The sequence below is a fragment of the Dicentrarchus labrax genome, unplaced genomic scaffold (genome assembly GCF_905237075.1).
Source record: "Dicentrarchus labrax unplaced genomic scaffold, dlabrax2021, whole genome shotgun sequence".
In the NCBI taxonomy this organism is placed as follows: Eukaryota; Metazoa; Chordata; class Actinopteri; family Moronidae; genus Dicentrarchus; species Dicentrarchus labrax.
Window position 1 is genome coordinate 23,272,192 of NW_026136708.1, and position 24,284 is coordinate 23,296,475.

Here is a 24,284-nt window from a genome sequence, read left to right on the forward strand (position 1 = left end):
GCTATCGATCTTCATCAATTAACTTCAATCATTTCTTCATCGAAGCCATCAACCTGTCTGTTAGACCCGATCCCAACTAGGCTGCTTAAAGAAGTTGTTCCCTTAATTGGCACTTCTTTACTGGATATGATTAATCTTTCTTTATTATCAGGATATGTACCACAGTCCTTTAAAGTAGCTGTAATTAAACCCCTTCTTAAAAAGCCCACTCTTGACCCAGGGGTTTTAGCCAACTATAGACCGATCTCTAACCTCCCCTTCCTCTCTAAGATTCTGTAGAAAGTAGTCGCCAAACAGTTGTGTGACTTTCTACATAACAATAGTTTATTTGAGGATTTTTAGTCAGGATTTAGAGTTCATCATAGCACAGAGACAGCTCTTGATAAAGGTAATATTGACCTTTTGATTGCTTCTGACAATGGACTTGTCTCTGTACTTGTATTATTAGATCTTAGTGCTGCATTTGACACCATTGACCATGATATTCTTTTACAGAGACTTGAGGATCAAATTGGCATTAAAGGAACCGCACTAAGCTGGTTTAAGTGGTTTAAGAGTTCCACAAGGTTCTGTACTTGGACCAATACTATTTACTTTATATATGCTCCCTTTAGGCAACATTATTAGGAATCATTCTATTAACCTTAATTGCTATGCAGATGATACACAGTTATATCTATCGATCAAGCCCGATTAAATTAATCACCCCAACTGGTCGAGGCAGACGACCACCCACCTAGAGCCAAAGGGTTACACTCTATTTTCAATTTTTTTTAATACACACACAGGCCGAAACGCACACTCATGCACATGCAGGGGCTTGTGGACATGCAAACAGGGAGAGAGATGGTGGAGTGATGGGCTCGTCTCGTTAGTGGTGCCCATGAGCAGTTTCTTGGGGTTATGTTGCCTTGCTCAAGGGCACCTCGGCAGGAGGTGAAACTGGCACCTCTTCAGCTACCAGTCCACACTCCATATTGTGGTCTGTGGGACTTGAACCGGCGATCCTCCGGTTCCCAAGCCAAGTCCCTACACACTGAGCTACTGCTGCTGAAGAAGAAGAAAAAATAAATAAATAAATAAAAAAAATAAATAAAATAAATAAAATATATATATATAAATAAAAAATCAATCAACCAAGACAAACCACAGAAAACAAAATACATCTGTTAAAACAGCCAAATGTTTGATCTAAATCAGCTTTAAATCAGGAGTCTTTACGGTATTTGTTTAGCGGATCAGGAAGCTCACAGACCAATCGCATGCTAGTTAAGCCATCCCACGTGATGCTGCTCAGCCAATCAAATCTGTTTAAACAGCGCGACTGAATACAGAGATGAGAGCGATGAGAGAGGAGAGACAGACAGAAAGAGAAGTCACAGATACATGGAGAGGAAACGGAGAGATGAGTGAGCGAGAGACAACAGAAGATTTATGGCGCTCTCTAAGAAGAGAAAAGTGGATAGAAAATCGAGCTTTTAATGGACAGATTCATTCACATTCATTCTTCCCACTGGGAGCACATAACCAGTGTGTCTCATGTTCAGAGACCGTGGCGCTGATTAAAAGTGCCAGTGTGAAACGCCACTATGAGACAAAACACAAAGTTTTCATCAAACATACCCACTCAAGTCTGAACAAGGTCTCAGAAAATAAGCAGGCTCAGATCCCAATGTGATCACTCAACCAGTATCCTGACCAGTGTTGGGAGTAACGGCGTTTAAGTATAACGGCGTTACTAACGGTGTTATTTTTTCAGTAACGGAGTAATCTAATTAATTACTTTTCCCATCGTTGTAACGCCGTTACCGTTACTGAGAATGTAAAGTGGCGCGTTACTTGCGTTCCTACAATGTGGTGAATGAAGTGCAGCAGTGTCAGGCTTTCTGACAGCCACACATCAGCTGCCAGCAGAGGGCAGGGTGGTGATGATGACACCGTTGCAAATGCGATGATGATTGGCTGGGTGGGCGGATGCCAAGACAGAGACAATGGCGACGAGCTAGGGAAATTCAAAGGTAGCGATATCAAACTGGAAGTACCGACACTACTACTCGCTTACTGAAGTTAAAGGCAAGAATGTTTATGTAACATGTGTGAATTTTATTTTCAATATTTATTTTGTATATATTTTTATTTCTATGCATATGGCTGGCTGTAATCTATTGAGTTCAAATAAATACCAAATGTTCTAAAATACTGTATATAGTGTTTTTATTCTTTATTCAGTGATTATAAACATCTTTGACGTTATAGAAGATGTTACAGAATGGAATTATAGACCATAAAAAATAACGTCACAGTTACTTTGCTGAGTAACTAATTACTTTTACAATGTGGTAACTGAGTTACTAACTCAGTTACTTTTTGGGATAAGTAATTTGTAACTATAACTAATTACTTTTTTAAAGTAAGATGACCAACACTGATCCTGACCCATTCATTCACTGCCCAACGAGGGAGAGAGGTTAGAGCTCAATTCTCTCACTGAACAACAGAAAGTGTATAGAAAGATATAAAAGGGAAAGAAAGAGAAACTGTTCAATTGTAAAGATGTGTTGATATTAATTTATTCTAAAATGTGTTGAACCTGTTAATCAAGATATGAAACAGTTAACAAAGAAAAAGGGAAACTCAAGCTGCTGCTACACTTTATTTTTCAAAGTTAATTTTTTAGACTTAGCAGAGGATGTGGAAGCAGGAGCTGCTGACCCAGAGCATGTAGCGAGTACTACTATGCAGCTCAGCTGAGATCATTGGCTTGCCTTTGCTCACCAACTTACTCGGCAGGATGGAAAGACATAGAAAGCACGATGGTAGAAGATATTCCACTAACAGCCCTATTGGCAGATAATAAACTACAGGGTGAACTGATGGTCTCTGAAGTCCTGGCAGGAAACAGCCCAACTCTGCAGACTGGGTGATTCATACAAACTCCTGAGGTGGTGTGCCTATGACTCAGATTTTGCACACAATAAAACTAATGGTAGATTTAAGACCTGGTCCTCTAAGGGGTTAACTACCTATTACTCATTTACCCTCAAGGGGGCATTTCAGAAGTTTGAAGATCTACAGAACAAACATGGTCTAGGAAAAGATGATTTTTATAGATACTTGCAAGTTAGGCATTATTTTAACCAGAACCTGAAAGAGTCTGCAGTGAAAAGTGGACCCGAATTCCTGCAGGTGTTCTTATCATTCTTTGAGACAAGAACTTGCACCAAACTAATATCCAGACTATATAATGGCATCCAACAGTCCAAACGACAGACCACAGAATACATAAAGAAAAAGAGTGAAAAAGAAGCAAATGTAACGATTCCTATGGAAAATTGGGAGAAAATATGCCAGCTACAGTGGATCTCAACAGGGTCAAATATGTGGCGAGAGTTTGGTTGTAAAAATGTTGTGAGATTTTTTGTCACACCAGCACAAAAACGACATCAGGGTATAGGGGATGCCTGTTGGAGACCCTGTGGTTCTACAGAAGCCAATCAGTTCCACATTTTCTGGAATTGTAAGGTCAGACATGCTTACTGGAAAGGGATACATACACATATAAACAATATATTTGGCACCAAGGTCCCTTTCCAGTGGGAAACTGTATATCTGGCTTATATGAATTTTGACAATTGGAAAACTAACGACAAAAAATTACTTTGTATACTACTGACTGCAAGCAAAAAAACAATAACAAAAAAATGGTTAAAGGCACAACCACCAGCTTTCACCTTTTGTGTATATAATGTGTGTGTCATTAAGATAATCAGTCAGTAAGCTCCCCAGTTCAACTCTGTTCTGTTGATTGCTAACACCAACTTAAAAATGGAAAATGGGAAAAGCAAAAGACGTAATGCTGTAGTAAATTGTATGCAACTGTAATGTTTTGCTTTTTCAAATAAAGAGAAAATTAGAATTTTTTTAAAAATCAGGAGTTTAGGAGCGCAGATTTAAAAGAAAATAAAAGTGTAGAAAGACATTTGTGTGAAACGTGGCCGCTGTACACTGTAAGAAATGATTCTGTGGTCATGTAGATTTGAATTAATGTATTAGGTAAAATGTATTCAATATGATTGTGTTTTAGATTTTGAGGCAAATATTTAATTATATTTCAAATAAAAATGTTTGGAATAAAATCCACCCATTGTAGTTAAATAAAACATAAGCATTATATTTACCTAATCCCAAATAGAGAGAATATTGAGTGAATTCAAATTAATGTAATCAGGCAAATTTTAATTGAAAAGCACTTCCTGTCAAAGTGCGCCTTTTTTAAAATGCAGCAGGCTATCATCTAGTCACAGGACATTGGAAGAGACTACAGACAGTGAATGTCTGTCTTCTTCCACATTGCTCATCTTGCAAATGTAACTGTTTGACTAAGGTAAGAAAACTTCTTTTGTTATCATGTAGTGGAATATTACAATATAAAATGAGCTATCACAGAAAAAGAGACTCAGCAGCAACACAAAGTTGGCTTCTGTTGGCAAGGCTATGTATTAATGTAGTAGTGTGATTTTGTTGCGCTATAATATCAACAGCATTATACATTTTGGAAGAATTCATATGTATCTAAGTCAAACTTTTATTTTGAAGGATGCAGGTTAGCATTTCCGCTATCATGATTCCTACGTCCTTTGTGTGTTGATATATCCTCAGTATGTTTTTATGAAATTGCGTAAATAAGTACATTGGGTTTAATGTTAATGTTAGACACGTTTCCATAAAGAGAAATATTGGGGTTATCGCTGGAAGAGCATCTTGTATTTCTTCCGTTAGCTTTACTTCCTGTGTGTCGAGCTCGTCTTCCCGGGCAGGTAACGTAACTTCTCTCTGTTGTTTCACTGTTTTGTTGCAACATGAAAATGTGAAGGTAACTTACCTAAACACACTTGAAGTCAGTCTATTAACAGTGCTACGTTTTAGAGCCGCAATTTTATTTCTTTTCATACATAAATCTGTTCATTTTAGTGTGGTAATGTCCGTCCACAGCGGTTAGCACTTAACGTAACGTTAGCAGGAGGGGAGGAAGCTTAACACGGCACAAACTTTCTCATTTTACAGATAAACCGTACACTAAAAGTTTCTGAAAACATTTTAGGAACAGAATTCTGTTTCATATCTGATTAGCGGTGTTGAGTTTGATAGTTGGAGTTTCGTGAGCCGGCCGCCGAACTCCATTGGAAAAAATGTCAATTTAACATAAAGATGACTGGTGATGAATGGCTTGTTAACTAGTCATTTAAGTTCCATTTTTACCGAAATAAGTCCACATTTACCCACAAAATAGTTGCTGAATCAAACAGTGGCCTCCACCGTTACTTTATTCTTTAAAATATCATCATGTTGCTCGTCCTGAAGGCGCATTTCAATTTGTGTATTTTTATTGGGGAGTTTTGTGTGACTTTAGGCTTAGTGGCTGTAATTCTGTGCTTTCGGCGCCTTCAGCGTACATGATATGGTTTTTCCACAAAATAAGTTCAATTATATCATTAATATCCTTGAAATGACATCAATTCCTTTTCCCTCATTAAAAAATCCAGGATCTATAAATATGTAAATATTTTGCATGAATTAATTTCATTTTTTCACAAGGGGATGATTTTCATCTGTAGAAATGTGAAACTGAAAGGCACTTCTCATATCTAAAACTTGGTGTTCCAAGGTGCTGCCAAATGAGATGGCAGTGTAAAGTCTGTGGATTCAGAGCGACAACAAGGGGTGATCTTCTGCAGCATTACAGACTACAGCACAGGACGTTTGAGATTGGAAATTCGGTACCTTGTCTCGGTTATAATTGTCCATGCCCCTTTAAAACATTAAGGGCCCCTCGCACACATTTGTCACTGAGAACTTGGAGGAACTTGAACAGCTCATAATGGCCATTACTGTGACCCCAAAGCCTGGAGCTTCTACAAGCAACAGCCCAAAGAACATTGGAATCGTCATAGAGGGCGTGGAAGTCATCACAGGACTTGGAGATGTTGCAAGGGCTTGCTCTGTCCTCCTTGGCTTGACCTACGCGCTGAATCTCGATTATCCCAGACAGCTGAAGTACACCTTTTGAGGTATTCCAAAAACTTTTTTTGGAACTGGAAGATTCAAAGCTGTCAAACAAAGTCCAGTCCCTCAAGAGCAAACTTCTGGCTTGAAATGAGACTGTAGTTGCAGTGCAAACTTTTGTGCTACACAATGTCCAGCTTCTACAGAGCTTGAGAATTGCACATTTGAAAGTGCTACGTTTGTAAGTTAGCACTGATTTGTCACCCGAATGTCATGACATTTCAATTGTGGTTAGTTCAAAGTATGAAATGTTTTTTACTCCGTACAAATTAAACTTTTCTTCTTTTGTTTTGGTACATGCACTTCTGGAGGATTTTTCTTTAAGATCATTATTGATCCAATTTAGTGGCTAAGTGAGGTGAGAAAGCATGGAAATACATGTTTATGGACAAATCACCATTCTGTAATATGGCATTTATTTTTGTTTTTACAAAATAGTTTGAAGTCAGCATTCTGTCCTTTCCAAATGTCTGGTTTGAAATGCAAGAGCAAACTTCTGGCTTGAAATGAGACTGTGGTTGCAGTGTACACTGATGTGCTACAATGTGTCGAAAGCACAAAAGTGAATTGTTAATAAAATTCTTATTTGAGTATTTGTTAAGTTCTGTACTTTCTGGGCCATAGACTAGTTATTCATAAGAAAGAAGAATATTTAGATTTAATTCATTGCATTGACTAAATTCAAATCAATGTGCAGATTAATGTAGATGATTATTACTCAATTATATATCATTGATATGTAGAACATTTTTATTAGTACTATTTACACATTAGGGAGTTTATCTTTTTCAAATCAACTCAATATTTTTGTTTAGGTTATAATTTTGTACTGTTTTTCTATTCAAATCTACTCATATTAAATGGATAACTATTAAGGGTCTCATTTAATTAATATTTACTCAATACCAAACATTGTGAAATTTAATTAATACTATTGCTTGTAATCTGTTGCCTCATTTTTATTGAGTAGATATGGTGTATCGTTTCTTACAGTGTAGAAAGAGATATTAACATCAGAGTGCATGAAATCAGTTTATTACAAATGACATGGTGATACAAAGAAATCCTGCTGACGGTGAACACATGAGAGTCCAGATATCTGAAGATCATTGGAACTTAATGAATAAATCAGGAAGGTTATACTCCATTAGAAACACAGCGGACTGCAGATTGATCGGCTGCAGATTGATCGGCTGCAGACCTTCGTATGATCAATGCATAAAAAAGGTTTCAAACAGGAAACATACAGCAGAAATATGAACAGTTTGGTTTGCTTCGTCTATTCAGCATGTTTCTACAGCTCGTCTGCTTCACAGTTGCATGCACTGTAACGAAAGAAAAACACAAAATGCAAGTAGCCCAAATGACCAATCACCTGTAGCAGCAGCAGTTACATCATCACAGCAACGGCCAATCAGGTCTGTGTTGTGGGCAGGTGACCAATCGATACATTCTCAATGGCTGCGTAGCACAAAAAAGCTGTTCTCATGAGGTGTTTGTCAAATGAAAAAGTGCACATTTGGTGAACTAGCCTCAAACTCTCACCTGCCTCAAGCTACAGGAAACATGCACTTTACAAAATAAAAGACTAAAATATCCTGTCTCTCCAGCCAAACACTTTACAGCAACAGTTTGGTGAAATCATCTTGTCTTCTCCAGAGTCACATGTTCAGTTTGGTCTCTGGGTGTCCAGGATGTGTTTAGCTTAGCTTAGCACAAAGGCTAGAAGCAGGGGGAACTGCTAGCCTAGCTCCTTCGAAAGTGAAAAATTCCACCTTCCAGAAGCTTCATATCTGTCCGATTTACAGTTTGTATGTTGGTTATTGAACAGGAGTAGAAAAACAGAAATGTAAACATAGACATGGCGTTCAGCAGTTAACATTTGAGCTATTTGTTGACCAACAACCTCTAGGCGCAGGAAGTGAACTATTGTGATTTTCTATACATGAATGCAATTAATTCTTGTTTCACTTGAACGTCTAATGTTGCTGGTTTTCTACAGACAGTTTGACATTTATATTTATTTGTTTATATTAAATAATTGACATTTTTTTATATCTGACCAACAATTAAGCTGCTAAGCAAGAGTTAGCTTCAAAGGCAGAGAGATAAGCTAACCTAAAGCCTGGAGGCACAAGTTAAAGTTATGTTGCTTTTCAGTACAACAACTGAACTACCTGCTAGCTAACATTCTCAAACTCCAGAGAAATAGCAACCGCAGTAAAAACACAGTCCACTCTACTTTTAGAAAACATTGCGTCCTCAACATATGTTATGTATGGATCAATGTTTTGCACAACTGACTGCTATAACTGGACAAATCTGCAGAAAAGTTGTGGTGATCAGACAAAATTGCAAGGTCCCGCAGCATTCACAGGGATTGGTTAAATGTGTGTTTATCGGTGCGATCGCAACTTCCTGGATGGACTGACTGGTTAATCAGACAGACTTTTCGAGATTTCTTCTCTTGATGAGGTAGGCTATCAATTTCCCCCTGCATCCAGTCTTTGTGCTAAGCTAACCACATCCTGGACCTGTAACTGACATTCATCTGAAATGTGACAATGAATAAAGATAGCTAACACTCTTACTTACATCTGTACAGCGCTCTCAAAGGAAGTTAAAACACACACACACACACACTTTATTTCCCACCCTTTGCTGAGCAGGTCGTTCCCACAAGGTAAAACTGTAAATACTTTTTTTATAAAGCACTTTTCTAACTTGTGGTGGGAATGTAATTATGTATTTAAAAGCCTGTTTATTAAGGAGGATGAAGGTCTTTACAAGAAGGTCTAAACAGTAGCTAACGAGCGAGGAAGTTCATTACTGACTGGAACTAAATAATCTGTCCATTTATGATATGATTTTTCCAGAACTTGCAACCACATCTCACACTCATACTCATTGCCTCGTTGTCATGGAGATGGTTCAGGTGTGTTCAGGTATGGGGAGATGCTGTCTGATGAAAGACGGTCACTGTGAAATCTGTGAGATGCAGCTGAAAGCTCTGGATAAAGATAGTAAGTTGTTTTCTCAAATTTAGATAATAAAGTGGTAGTGGCTTCTTCCCCTGTTGATATAAGTCAGGTTTTAGGAAGTAAACATACTGACAGAAGGTCAACTACAGTGATAATGTTTGAATATATGAGCTTGTTGTAGTTGGGTTAGGGTTATCATTGCGTCTCTGTACAGTGGACGGTTGTTTGATCGATTGTTGGATTTTTACAACTCGTGAGTAGAAAACGCAACAGCGCATTTCTCATGATAATTATGACATCTCATAGGATCCTAAGAAATCTTTATCTCATAAATGAAGAAAGCGTCTCCGTTTGCCCAGAAAGTGGAATTAGTTTCGAAATGATCTAATGGCATTAACTGATGTCATCACTTACGTTTCTGCCTCTAAAACTTCTGAAAATAAAACCAAAGCTGTGTGCTTTGTGTGTCGGTCTTGACGGGGAAGAAACAGTTCTCACAAGTGCAACACAACATGTCGTGTTTCTTGGGTTTCATTCACTGTGACTCAGGAAGGTGATGTGTTTAAGGACCTGTAGGAGGTCGCATTTTAGTTAAGCTGATTTGTTCTCTCTGACATTCAGCACTCACAACATTCAACTACAGCAAACCTGAAGCAGTTTCACAGTTATCGCACAATCACAGCGAGATGGCAACAGAACATTCAATAAAATATAACATTACATCTTTTTACTTTTACGAGTGTTTCCTGTCCATGACACTGAAGTAGCAGAGGACCCTCTGATGGGAAAATAGCTACAACTCTCTCCTCATAAATACAGACAGAAAAGACACAATCTATCATCTGTTCAAATGCAACACAACAATAGATTATCAAAGCACAAATGTATCAATATACGTTTGAACATCGTCCACGTACAGTACTACTGTGGCGCGAGCAGCTGCTGCTTTTTGTAGCTTTGACTAAATTTTGTTCAGCTTGTGCGATGTAGAAGCAGTTCTACATAGTTATATTGTTTCACTCAAAATGCATTTGTTCTTATGAATCACTGGATACAAATGAGACATTTGTTTTGGACAGTTTGAGTGCATCCACATCACCGGCAGCTTTCTACAGTGAGAAAACTCAGTGGCTGTCGAAATCAAATGGTAGACAACAACCAACTGAATGTTACTCCCGGTCCCGGTCTCTGTGCCCCCTTTTAGGGGCCAATTCTCTCAACTTTTGAAGGTTGTGAAGTATAAAAGTACTTTTGTGCCTCCTTCCTTTTACAGAAGATTCACCACAAAGTTCAGCCAGTTCCTGCTGCCAACCTTGCACTTCTTTACTACACACTGCACGACCGCTGCTGATGATTTACTGCCAATACCAAACAGTAATACCAAACCCTATTCTATGACATTAGGGTACATACTGTATATTGGTATGAAGTATGGAATTGGGACACTGGCACACAATGAATTGTGGGACACTGAGGACCAAAGAATTAACAAATTTTCTCCTTAGAATAAAGACAAACATATACTTAATTTCTCTGACTCTCCAGACAGACTCCACCATTTGAACCATTGAGACATTCACAATCAAAATAAAGACTTTGAAATAGATGTACTCCCAAACATGACATGATGGATGAGCACTCACGAGTTAAAGTCAGACTAGAAGTTCGTCTTTACAAATGCCTGCTGATCTCTCTGAAAAACATGTGTTCATAATGGGGTTCTTGCTCGATTCAAGTGGCCAGCTACACAGTAAAAGCTGATCTCTGTTGAGCTACAGCTCCCGACAAGCTCATCTAGAATAAAAGAAGATGCCTCTCTGGGTGCTACAGCCAGTAATCATCAGGGTCGGACCGATCATTGGACAGAGGTGGGGCAATATGGCTGCAGGCGGTGTGGATGCACAGTTACTATCCAGAGGTGCTACGGTGGCCTGTTCAGGCCATGTAGTGGGCCCCATCGGGTCCACGAGGTGGTCTTTTGGTGCTTTCATTGGCGTTGGAGGTCGCAGGGGCGCCACGGGGTTTGGCAGCGGATTTCTTCTCCTTTGATGACGTTCTAGTCTGACTGTGAGACGATGTCGCGACAGCAGTAGTCTGGAGACTCCCACCGGGCTCCACGATAGTGTTTATAACTACAGCAATAAGAAAAGGACATTAATGATCACACCAGATCAAACTAAATCCAGTTCAGATTAAGTCTTAGATTGTATTATTTTTCTGTGAAAATCTGTCCTGATTAAATAATGTCAGATATAAAAGCTGAGTCTGCTCGTACCTTCAAGCTGTCTCTGGACTCTTCTCAGCTCTTTCAAAATGGAGGTAATTTCCTGCAAGATGAAACACATAGTTCCAGCTGTGCTCACATCAGAGTTATTTATAATTATTAAATAGCTTGCAGAAGAACCTTATTGGAGGTTTTCAGGATGGGGACTTCATTCTCAGCATTGATCTTTGCCTCAATCTCCTCCCAGACACCTGCCTTGTTCTGGAACAGAACCCTGAGAATGGACAAACACACTGCAGGGTTAGTACCCACGCAAAATTAAAGCACAGCAGATGGATTCAAGAAACTGTACTGACACAATAAGAACTTCTGATATATCTATCCAATAAATGTTCCCTCCACAAACCTCCAAACACTCACCCCCCCACAAAACCGGACCTTATTCTGAAGTTTTAGCACTTTATTGTACAAGATGCAATTTGCAGTCTCAGCTTTGTTTTTCATATCAAATGCTAAACCCAGCAAATTGTGAATATGTTCCACATGCACATATCTGGGCTCCCCTTAACCATCTATAAAGCCCTGCTATTCTCCAGACAGGATCTAGGTAGTCTCCAGTTTTCAGATTCAGTTCTGTCTAAAGATCTCTAAAACACAGACAGTCCCTCCAGGATTTCGTGGGCTGTTTCTGGGATTGTTGCAGCCTAAAATTCCTTTTTATAAAGAACTGTGAGGCATGCATCAATGTTTCATTTTTTTGCAATGAAATTGTGAGAGAAAGTGAAAATTGCAAAAATAGATGATTTTTTTGATTGATTTGTGAAAGTTGCAAAGATTTCACAGGGATTGGTTGAATCTGTGTTAACTGTTGGGAATGTAACTTCGTGCAGGGACTGCACAGAGGTGCAGTCTATGTAAACGCAGTAACTACATTTATTACAGGGAGAGTGTCATCAAGAGCTTCCTTACTTCATCTTTTCCGCCAGCTGCTCTGTGTTCTCCCGGATGGCCTGAGACAGCTGAGACACTGGATTCAGCATCAGGTTGTCCAGAATCACCTGAAAGAGTTCATTCAGAGTCAAAAAATTAACCAGATGAACTCTGAGCAGGGACCAGGAACGTGACATCAACACTGACATGAACAGATGTTTACATCCTGATTTCCCAGCACACCAAAACTAACTGCAGCAGTTGCAGTCATGTTTAGTTTGTTTAGGATACGTTCACACTGCAGGCTGTTTCCATATGTCCTTTATCCTCCCTTATTTGTCATTTCAACAACTACTTGTCAGATTTCCAAGAACTTTACTGATCCCATTCTTGCTCCCTTTAGCAGCAGGCTAGACTTTTAGTGTTCAGTCACACCAGGAAGTGCCCTGCCATTCACCGGCATATCTCTACAAAACAGGTAGTGCTAGACACTTGGTGACGTAGTGAATACTTGCAGAGATATTTGGTAAAATACTATCTAATAATAGGTAAGACGCTAGCTAGCTGGGAACATTCCTGCTTTCCACATTAGCCCACCAAGTTACGAAGTTACCTGGAAAATAAGTTAAAATAAATAATAAATATTTGTACTATTGAGACACAATGAGAAAAACACTGATCAGACACAAATAAGTTTTGTTTCATATAATTAAATATCAAATGCTTCCAATTAAGTCAATCTTTTAAACCATTAAGTCATTTAGGGCAGTTTTGGGTCTAATGTGGTTATGTATATTTGTAGATTCAATACTTCATTCTCCATCCACATCGTCCAGATCAAGACAGTAAAACTGTTCAAACTGACTAAAACCATCTTGTGTCACATTAAACCTTCAGATCTGGGACACACTGAGCTGCTGTGTGAACGTAGCCTCAGCGGGATTAGACAGTGACCTCTTCGCGGTTCCACGGACGGCGTTGCTTAGAACCGGGCTCCGGCTCATTCATGTTTGCGTCCAGGTCCGAGACTGCAGCAGAACCTGGAGGAACCTTCTGGTAGTTTAAACTGGCCTCAGGGATATGTTGGACCAGCTGGAAAGAGAGTAGAGGGAGCCGGGCTCCGGTGATCCAACCACTGAATATTTGTCATCAAACCAACGAGCAGCCGGCCGGTGATGGCGGTGCTCCGTGTACGCATGCATCAAGTCAACATGCAGCTGCGATGGTGGAGGGCAACGGTGTATGCAGTGAATTTTAGTACTGCTGGGATACAGCGTGTTAACAACAACGGGGAGACACAGGAGTGCAGGAGGATCCAACTGGTCACCAGCTACAGCTCCATGAACTGTCCCAAAACCAGTAAAACCAGTTCATAAAAGGTGCAGGGAAATGAAAAGTTATTTATGGCAAAACTTCTGAGCAAGCACAAATAAAATCTAAGCAGGAGCATGAATGAAAATAAAGATCCGATAGTGAGCAGGGACAGAGTCTGAAGTTCTGATAAAAGAAACTGTTGTACCAAGGACATTTAAAATACTCCTTTATCACTGGCTGGTGAGCAAAACCCGATCCATTAAACTACTATAGCATTCTGACCAACTTTAAGTAGGGATTTGTAAAGCAAAACCTTTTTGGTAGAAAATAATTCCTGTATAAAGAGCTTAAATACAGCACTGCATCATCACTGTCTGATTTATTGAACAACAACCTTGTAACTGTAAGAGCATGATGCTTTTTTCTTCTTCTGTGAGGTTCTATGGCAGTTGACAGTTAACGATTGCACTGAAAATGGGAATATTACATATAAAATGTGGTTTATTGAACGTGCATTTACGTTATTTATTACAATCTCATGTACCCCTTGCAGTACTCCAAAGTAACCCTAGGGGGATGCGTACTGCCATTGAGGAACAGTGGAATAAAGTATGGTTGGGTGGGGTATTTCAGAATAGAACTATGTTGAGCACAGTGGGGTAGAGTAGAGGCTGGGTTGGGTATAGTAGGATATATTTAGTTTGAGTAGTGTACAGCAGGGTCGGCTCAGGTAAAGTAGGGTAGAATTTGGGTGGGTAAAGCTAGGTCAGGTACAGTATCAGAGTTTGGGTGGGTATAACAAGCTGAGTTGGTTCAGCTAAAGTAGGATATTCTGGGTAGAGTAGATCAGGGCAGATATGGGTCGGGTACAGACGAGGTGGTGGGCCAGGAATAAAATAACCTAGTTGGGTCAAGCAGGGTAGAGTTGTCTTAGATACAGTAAGTTAGGCTTGGATCAGGTAGAGCTAGGTCAGGTTGGGGTCTTAAACTGGTTAACTTGTTTGGAACAGCATTCAAAACCTTGACCCTGCACACTGATTCCAGCTTGTGTTTGTTGTGCTAACTCAGTAATTCTGCTGTTAATAACCTTTCATACCGGACCACTCAATCAGACAAATCTCAAAATCAAAAAAATCGAATGTGCTTCAGAACAATCCAACACTGGTGAGAGGGGAGTGTTAGGATCAGTGATGGGAGGTGCAGGATGGTGGAGGAGGGGAACCAGGAGGAGTGATGAGTCAGAGTTAGACACCTGAGATGGTCGAACCCCACAGAAGTATGGATAAGATGGCCCCTGTGCAGCAGAACAGAGAAATGAATCATGAGAATCCAAAGCGTGATGAAGCTGCTGTCAATCGACCTGCAACCTGGAACTCCTGGCACATTTCTGATGTTACCAAACTCTGGCTGTCATAACTGATAGAGATGATAAAGAAAACTACTGTTTTATAAAATATTTAAACTGAGAAGACACTGGAAGAATTTTCAAATAAGAGTCAACTACTGTTGCCTCTATTTAGATTGGGGACTCAGCTCAAACTGCAGGATCACACAGATTTCTCCAGATGCCAACTGAAAAAGTAAACATGTTTGTTTCTAAATGCAAAGCAGACCTATTCACCTGTATTAAAGTATTGGATCAGGACTCGGTATCAGCAGATAATCAATATTAATATCGGGGACAACCCTATTTTTTACAGTGGTATCAAATTGGGTAATAAGAATTGTGCAATTTCACTGGTACTTTTCTAGTGTCCACTGTCAACCATCATATCGGTCAAATCCTGGTTCTAACCACGGTTATAAAACTTATGTGTTCCCAGTTTTAGAAGCTGTGGTATGATGGCGTGGGGGGTGTTTGATGGTCCGCAGCATTGCCCACCTCCTCCCTGGCAGAGATGGTGGAGGCCGGCGTGTTGGGCAGCGAGCTGGGTGAGATGGTGGTGGCCATGCCAGAGCTTGGCGAGTCTCCGTCCCCGGCAACATCGTGAATTTCCTTTGCCAGGATAGCCAGATCTTTGGCCAGGTCCTGACTGAGCCTGTGGGGAAAAAGGTTTGGAGCCACTGTGAAAGAAAGACCAGTCACTACGAAACAGACAGATGTGAGTCTGGTTACTCTTTGAATTAAAGGTAAGTCTGGATACTGCAAGGCTTTTTTACTTTGCAATCTCAGCGCTGTGCGTGGACCAGTTCTGGTAGGGGTCAACCTCGTTCTGGTCCTCATCCTCCTCCGTCTCTAGGGAGACAGACTTGGATCTGGTGGCGGCTGTCCGGTGGCCGCGTGGCGTCTGGGCGGACGTGGAGGGATGGGAGGAACGTTTGGCTTTGAGAGTCCCGGCATTCATCTCGTATTCTTCCTCAGAGGATGAAGAGAAGTCTGAGCCCTTCTGTCTGCGACGGGAACCTGAAAATATTTGAATTTCATTTTATTGAAGAAGATTAAGAAAACTATGGAAAATATGAGGCATCAATACCTCCTGCAGTATCAGTTCTGTAGATCTGTTACCCTGTTAGTATCTGTTGGATAATTTCAGCGCTGTGATGCACATGAATCGACCCTGGTTGAATCACCAGTACAAAAAACACTGGGCTGAAAACATCTTCATTAAACAAACATTGTACCTCAAAGAAACTTTATTACCACCATTTATGTGATGTCATCTTTTTAGTTCATTACAATAAACTACAATACAAGAGAAACAATAAAATTGTATTTCAAGGAAGTATTATTATTATTATTATTATTTTTATCTGCAATGAATTGCCTTTTTGTAGGCCTTATCATATCCGAAAACTCATGAAACTCATGAAAGGAATTGATGGGATCAACTTCAAATTTGGTCAGTATGATGTAAACACCATCACGATTAAAAGTTGTGCTTGTTGTGAGTTTTTGCCGAAGGGTGTGTCTCTGGCGTGGTGCCAAGATTTGACATTTCACCATGAAACAGGAAGTTGTCACACCTTCAGTGTACTTTGTCCAATCTGCACCATAATGCACGTGTCTGATAAGAGTCTTGCCCTGAACTCATCTATGTGATAATATTCAGTAAAAGTGGTAGCGCTACCTTGTGGTAACCACAAATATAATTTATGACATCTTATGAATCCTATGAATTTTTATTGAACCGTGTTGCCATAGAGACGCAGCGAATATCACCTTGTCATTTTAACATTTGATCGCATTTTGCGGGGGCTAAACAGGCTCAACGAGTCATGAAACTTGGCACACAAGTCCTATATGGTAGCATTTTACATTTCATCTGGGTGTTGCACGTGGGTGTGTCAAAATGGCTCGATGGCGCCCCCTACAAACTTTCAAAAAACTAACCCTGGCATCCTGTTTAACTGGCATATATGAAAATCGGTTGGAACCTGTATTATGTAAAGATGTACAAAAAAGCCTCTTAGAGCCACATCCTAAACAAAAATTTCTGGCGCCATTTGCGGCAATTTCAGGGTCCATGGCATGCCTTCAAAAATTAGCCTTGACATGACAATGGAAACCCTAACCCTACTGCTAAACCTGACTGCATTACAGATTCTCCATTTGGACCCAAACTTCACAAGTTTGTTAAGAGCCCTTTCCTAAACACATCTAAGTGCCAATGTTCGCTGTCATAGCGAATAGCTCCGTGTTGTCATGATATACTGGTGCATGACCCGAAGGTAGCACACCCCAACGTGCACCAAGTGCGAGGGCCCGATCATCACTGCTTGCAGCTTTAATTATTATTATTATGAAGACTGTATCCAAAACAATTTTTGGAGAGAAGTCAACTATGAGTCCCAGAGAGCATTGCTACAGCAAACATCCAATCAGAGCTTAAAACTTGCCATGTGGCCGTTGATCTTTGTGGAGCTTTTTGGACACATTCAGACAGAAGTGAATCAGTGAAACTGTGGATTTTGGATGAATTCAGCAGCTAAGTAAAACGTAATTTTATTGTGAATGTGATGCAACTCTGATGTCACAGCTCTGGATTAAAGCATCTCCATGGCGACAGCTGCTGAAGCTGATGATTGATTAGAGCAGCGACAGACAATTCTTTCCCACAATATCCTAATATTGCTTTGGCATTTCCCCTCAGTTACAGTTTCAGGATACAGAGACACCCAAACCTGGACCCAACATGAGAGAGAGTGATGGAGAGACTGTGAAGCTGTGTTTCCATGGTAACAGCAGCAGAGTCCAGCGGCTCGAACACAGCAAATCACCAGGGACAGAAATCAGACGTGATCCACAATGATAGTAAAAGGGCAGCAGAAGAATAACGCATCAGCAGAATACTAAATCAAAGCCTGATGTAGTAATTAAATAACGATGTGTTTGTTGTGGGTGTTCATCAGGGGGAGGGAATTACAACACAGCTGGGTACTGAGACTGACTGGAAAGTATCTGTCTGATAAGACTGATTCTTATTGACTTTTTGATCAGATTTACAAAATATATTTTTTTCATTTTTTAATTTTATTATGTTTTTTGAGAAAGTTCTTGTCTCGTATCAACAGTATCAACTTTGGCATCTTTTATTTAATGAAATTTTTTTTTGGTAGAAATACAAATGTTTATATTGTGTGAAGTAAATGAAACAAGTCCGCAGCATCACATGAGTCATCTGATGTCCGTAGAGGGCTAAAACAAATTTATTTATCATTATTTTTACAGATATTGACATATGGTAATGATTAGTGGGATGATAATTTTTCATTTTCACTGAAAAAAATATTAAAATCATGATGATGTGACATTTGTTTGTACCCCATCTAGAGAAGTTGTAAGTCAGGGAATCTCTGCAGAACTTCATTATAATGCCATTTGTCACATTTGACCTTTATCAAAGAACTGCTGCTTCTGTGATTTGGATTTTGCACTTTTGCAGACAGAAGTAGAAGTGCAGGTACAGCAGCAACGATATGATAAATATTGCTCACTGTCGGGATGCAGGCTTACACAGAAACAATGGGTGCAGGGTATCGTTTTGGTATAGGTGCTGATATCAAATGGTAGGCAGCCTTGATGAACAGAAGCACGAGATTCAACAAACCTTCTGGTGATACCATTTGATCACCATTTGCATCAAGCTGGCAAATAATTTTACCACCTATGAAACCCGACTAGGCGACAGCAGAGACCTCAATTCTTCATCCCTGATAATCAAAGATTACATTGGATAGATGATGAGGAGGTTAAGGGCCGATACCCAGACACTAACACAGTCCGGTAACCACATATTGCAGAAGAGAAGCAGGTGAAAAGGTACTCTATGTCTACATTTGAAAACACAATTCTAGCCAGGACTCACCAGTGCTGGGGTACTTGGCTCCGCTGGACCGGGTACGGGTCAGTGGTTGCTTCCCCAGAGCTCCACCCCCTTTGGTAGCTGCCTGCCGGGCATCGCCAACAGAAGTCTTCCTAGTGGTGACAACAGACTCAGAGTTCCGATTAGAGTAACCCGGCCGGCCCATGGAGGATGTCTCATTGTCGCTGGGAGCTGTGAAGGAGCCGGTTCTCTTCCTGGGCATCGCTAAGATGTCAAGCCTGGACAGCTTCTTCGCCTCGGCAGACACTTTGGACGGTGCAGGGATATGGTCTGAGTTCTGGGAACCCCGATCAGTCTCAGCACCTTCATTATCTGAGGCCTCGCCCAGGCGTGCACGGCGAAGCATGGACGCCCGGGTTGGCCGTGGCGCTGACAGGCTATTGGAACGCGTCAGGACCTGCTGAGTTGCCGTCTTGGCCGTCTTTCCATTATCTTCTTTCTGAAGAGGGGCGATGACTTTCTTGTTACGGCTGGACGGACGGGAAATTTCATGGTCAGATGATGTTGTTTCGGTCCAGTGTGGACCAGAACCCTGCTGTCCCTCGGACAGATCCAGAGACCCACGATTGCCCGCACTGCGGCGCATCTGGAAGCGCTTTGCTGCCTCTGCCTTGCTGGAGGCATCTGTTGTCACCTGGTTGCGGCGTTTCTCAGAAAGCCGTTCACGGGCGGTGAGTTGCCGTCCCTTCTCTTGGATAGATGGGCTGGAAGAGGACTTCTCCTTTTGAAGGCTGCTGATGGCAGGACGCTTTTTAGAAGAAGAGCTGACCGGAGTGTTTTTGCTACTCACCTGGCTTACGGTGCTTGCTGTGTCCACATCCGACTCACCAGAAAGGGAGTCATCCATGTGCGTGGAGGAGCCTCCTTTCTTTGAACTACGACAGGAGCCAGATGATGGGAACTTGGTGTCCAGAGAGGACAGAGTCCCCTCTGCCTCCTGAATGAAGGACTGCGTGTCCTGGATGTTCTCCCTCCTCTGCTCCATATCTCTGAGGGATGGGTGGCTGGAGATGTGGGGAAGCTTCTTCATCTGGACGGTGTCGCTGGGCCGGTCTTTGGTGAAGCTCTCCTGCCGGACGATGGATGACATGCAGCTGTCTTTAGTGGGGACAGAATCCTTGTCCTGCATTTGGAGGTTTGGAGCAGAGCTATTGGGTTTGACACCTGTCCTCCTGGGTTCGTGTCCACTCAGGTGTCGGATCAGGACGGTGGTAGGGGGAGTTTTTGCTGGGGGGTCGTGTGTCCTCTCAGACTGTACTGGGCTCCGGGCCTGGTCAGGTTTTCCTGGACTGTCTTCAGAACCAATGTAGAAGGAGGTGGATTTGGTGGAGGGAGACACTTTCTCTGGACCCTTGAACTGAGGACCAGCGCCCCCAGGAGACACAGATACAGTCCTGGCCTGATTCGTCTTTGTTTTCTCCAGAACTGGTCCGTCATCTGAGCGGCTAGCGTCACTCAGACTGTCTGGGTCCACATCATCCTGAACGGACAGGCACTGGGTGGAGTCCTGTGGGCGGGGAGGACCAGAGACTCTCTCCAGAGATTCCTGACCCTGGTAAGGTTCATGGCGAATCAGGATACTCGGGGGAATGCTATCCAGCTTTTCTGGAGGCACCTGGGGCAGAAGCCTTCTTGTCCTGGAGCTGTGGCTGGACTCTGACTCAGAGTTATCATAGCTGTAATTCCCCATCGACCGGCTCATGAAGCGTAGATCTACAAAAACGATTAAAATTCTCAGTTTTCACATGACATAACACTGACCATGTGAGTCAATATCAGAATTTATTCAATTTTTTTTAAAAGTCCCTTTCAGTACTTCCTCACTGCTTTGAACACAAATTGGATGTTACTCTCGTTATGTGATCTGTATCAGGAACAACTCATTAATTTAGGTGCAGTACAGTGGTTGTCAACCTGTTTTTTTAAGCCCGATTCAGCTTGTCAAATCACCAGGGGCTGGTTTTAAAACGTAAGGCATGTCACCTATCTCAACAGCCAATCAGGTTGTAGCAAAGTCAGCTGGTCAAGTCTGTTGCAAAGTGTCAAACTGAAATGGGTTAGAAAAGCCGGCAGTAAGAATGAAAGTACAAAGAGTTATTGGTTGGTAAGGAGATTATACACTGTCTCATCTAGTTATATTGGTGTGAACTCGTTGTTCTTTGGTCTGAACTGGGCTTTAGATGACAGCCACAGCACAGTTCAATTAACTTATCAACAACACCATTTATGGTCCAAATTTTTTATTTGAATGAATTTCTATAACTCAAACATAAATCACTAATCATACTAAAGTGGATATAATAATGGATGCATATATTTTCATACATTGGAACTGTCAGTGTTTATTTCAGTTTGGTCAAGTATGCATTTGTACTACAACCACATTTTTACCTGCTTGCTAACTAGTTTTCAGTTCCATTTAGATTCCATTCAATTCAATTCAATTTAATTCAAATTGGCTTAACTGGCATGGGAATATGTATAGGGTTAGGTTTTTAAATCATTAATTAATTCATTAAATTTTTTTAATCACTCTACAATCTCTCCATGTACCATCCTCGCTAACCCCTGGGGCACCATACAAATACCCCTTGTTGGGAATCACTGGGTTAATGCAAGGTGGAAATGGGGTCAGACAGTGTGTGCGTTTGATACCCAGCTCTGTAAGTTTATATCATTCTCTGAAAAACTGCACAGATTGTTTATAAGTTTATCGGCACCTTCCAGACATTCCCCTTGAGGTGCAGTGGAACCAGGTTCAGCATAGCTGTCTGCCAGACTGGCCCAACGGGAAACCCATTTTGGTCCCTCCAGACCTGCTGCATGAGCAGGTGGAACCTAGACAACAAAACAACATGATGAACAACATTAGCAGACAACAGAAATGTGGGACCAAGGAGCCCAACAAGGCTTGACAGAGTAAAGTATGTAACAGGAAAAACTGAGGGAGTAACAGCACTAGTCTGCATGCACTGGGATTAAAACATGCCACACAGGTTCAGTGTTTTTTACCTGTATGGGGCCTGTTGGGGGGCCGCTGATAGCAGCTGGGATAAAGCCATGCAACGGGTCCATAGTGCTACCATCGCTAGGAAGGTTAGCTTGCTCATCCTTGCCATCATTTATTACAGGTCTATACACTCCTGTGTTCACACCACTGTACTCTGGAGAGTCGAGGACACCAAACACCTGTCAGAGCACAGGGCATGCATGAGGAGGGGGCGCAGGATCATGGCAACAAGAAGGAGCAAGAAGGACAAGAGGTTTCATGCATCCCTAGAGCTGCCTATTTAAACATGAAAATAATTCCAATTTTCAGATATGTATAACGCTGACATTGAAAGGCAAGGATCCCCTACTTTTTGTTTATATTGGCAATTCTATTGTAGACTTTTGTTAATTTGTAGACTTTTGTTAACTAGCTGAGGGCCACACCCACAACAACAATGGCTTCAACTTTAGTAAATAAACCATGTCTTTTCTGTCTCTCAGTGCAGAGCAACCTCCCCCAGTTATTTCACCATGTGCAGTGATTCTCGAGTAGTTTATTTTGGTAACGGTTCCACTAACCACAGTAGTTTTTCAGGGAGTTGTTGCACTCTCATGGGCCAATCACACAGAGATGCATCACTCCAGGTGCAGCCACTTCAAAAACAAAGGCAAAGAGCGTTGTTAAAAAGTGCCTGTGGAGCAAGGCAGCATCCGCAACCGGACGGTCAGATAAAAATGAACAGAAAAAATGTATTGAGGTAGACGTCGAGCTCTAGATGAGTAAACTCTGACAATGGAAATAACGGTTCTGCAGATGAGACGTTTCTAGCGGTGTATCTCTGTGTTATTGGCCCCCAAGTGGTCTGAACTGTAAAGGGATTTGTTTACATGAGCAGTTTGAACCATCAATGCTGCGTCACACTGGGTCTAACTTTATAGACACTGTGAGTTCACCTGGTCGATCATGTTACGAGCCTCCTCCACCTCTTTGTCCTGGGACTCTGTCTCAATGGTGTAGGTCCCAGCATCGCTCAGGCTGTCGTCTTCCTCGTTCCTCATCATCCTCTGGGAGCATTTGGGGTCTGCTGCACGGATGCCCTGGGGCAGCATGGGGGACAAGGGAGGCCCAGAGGAGTGGACCGGAGATGCAGTCTGGCCAGCAGGATTGGTGGGGATTGACAACTTTGACATTGCTGGAGGCTGCAAGGGGGAAGTGGGGTAGGAGACTGAGGAAGGTGCTGGAGGTTCCTGGGGGGAGGGAATTCTGGCTTGAGGAGGCGACACCATCACCGGCGGTGCAGACATTGGGGGCAGGGATGACTTGTCACTGGTGGGGGATGAATCCTGTTGACCAGAATCCTTCAGGAATTCAGCGGCAAACTCCTGGGCAAGCTTGGACTTCTTTCCGACACTGCCGAAGGGTCTGATGATAATACCTGAGGAAGAGCGAGAGGAGGAACCAGAGGAGGCCACCTCCCCCTCCGTCTTCTCCCTCTTAAGAGAGCTCGACCTCTGGGGGCCGCCGTGGCCCTGACCTTTCAGAGGAACCGTCACCTGCTGGGTGGGAGGGATGTGGCCATGCACAGATGCAGGCCTCTCGCCACCTTTCCGCCGCTCCAGCTTGGCCTTCAGGGCAGAGTATGAGTCAGCGTGGGCAGGGTTGTGCGTGAAGGACTGCGAGCGTTTTTTGCGCGGGTTGTCATCGAAGAACTCAATGATAAAGGCCTGCTGGGTGAGGTGCTCAGGGGGGGCCTGCTTGGGGGTTTCTGTGGTGGGGGAATGAGCTTGAGGAGGACTCTGGGACAGGGGCCGCTCTGGGGCTCCAGGTGAGGCTGGGGCCGGTCTGGGTGGAGAGTGCTGCAGTGGCTGGTGGAGTGTCTCTGTTGGAGCAGGCGGCTGGCAGTGGACAGACTGAGCTGACTGAACGGTCTGCTGTGAGGCCTCAGACTGCTCTGATTGGATCGAGTGCTGAGACTGGACAGAGTGGTGGGATTTACTCCTCCTTCCTTTGAGAACTGGGTCCTCAGAATCGCTCTGGGTTCCATCCTCATGATGATGACCTGACAACAAGAATAAAAACATCAAATCTCTCTATGTTACTCAATATGAACCTTGGAGTTGATTTCTCTTTATTTGACACATCCTAAGTACTAGGAGCAGTGGGCCACCACTGTGTAACTCACGGGAACCAACTCCAGACCTGAGCCAGTGCTTTGGTCAAGGGTACTGACTGCAGAATTTACCTAACATACATGTTTTAATGGTGTGGGAAAATGAAGCACCAAGAGGAAACCCATGCAGACACGAGGAGAACATGCAAACTCCACACAAAAAGGTAACAGTGGTATTCTCCTATAATGTTTCTGACCTTTGAGGGTCTTGATGTTCATGGCGAGGTCACTCTTGGTGCTGTAAACATCTTCACATGTTGGACGTCTTCTCATCATGCTGACATCA

The 24,284-nt window shown here is 42.1% G+C and overlaps 1 protein-coding gene across 10 annotated transcripts in view; it reads right to left on the bottom strand.

The window, feature by feature from the left end:
- Positions 1–7,082: 7,082 nt before the first annotated feature.
- cep170bb (centrosomal protein 170Bb) overlaps positions 7,083–24,284 on the bottom strand; it is a 26,310-nt gene continuing 9,108 nt past the window's right edge. For 5 of the 10 annotated variants that reach the window (XM_051408973.1, XM_051408977.1, XM_051408972.1 and 2 more), the window contains 13 exons: positions 24,196–24,284; positions 22,782–23,887; positions 21,849–22,025; positions 21,557–21,674; positions 18,819–20,549; positions 15,673–15,916; positions 15,395–15,551; positions 14,765–14,806; positions 13,153–13,290; positions 12,238–12,326; positions 11,449–11,542; positions 11,320–11,371; positions 7,083–11,176 (listed from right to left, as the gene is read on the bottom strand). The exon at positions 24,196–24,284 is cut by the window's right edge. In XM_051408973.1, the coding sequence (XP_051264933.1) occupies positions 10,980–11,176; positions 11,320–11,371; positions 11,449–11,542; positions 12,238–12,326; positions 13,153–13,290; positions 14,765–14,806; positions 15,395–15,551; positions 15,673–15,916; positions 18,819–20,549; positions 21,557–21,674; positions 21,849–22,025; positions 22,782–23,887; positions 24,196–24,284 (4,234 nt within the window). In that variant the 3' untranslated portion in view covers positions 7,083–10,979. Of the gene's footprint in view, positions 11,177–11,319; positions 11,372–11,448; positions 11,543–12,237; positions 12,327–13,089; positions 13,291–14,764; positions 14,807–15,394; positions 15,552–15,672; positions 15,917–18,818; positions 20,550–21,556; positions 21,675–21,848; positions 22,026–22,781; positions 23,888–24,195 lie in introns of those variants that run through there. The other 5 variants (XM_051408980.1, XM_051408974.1, XM_051408979.1 and 2 more) reach the window with 5 other exon arrangements.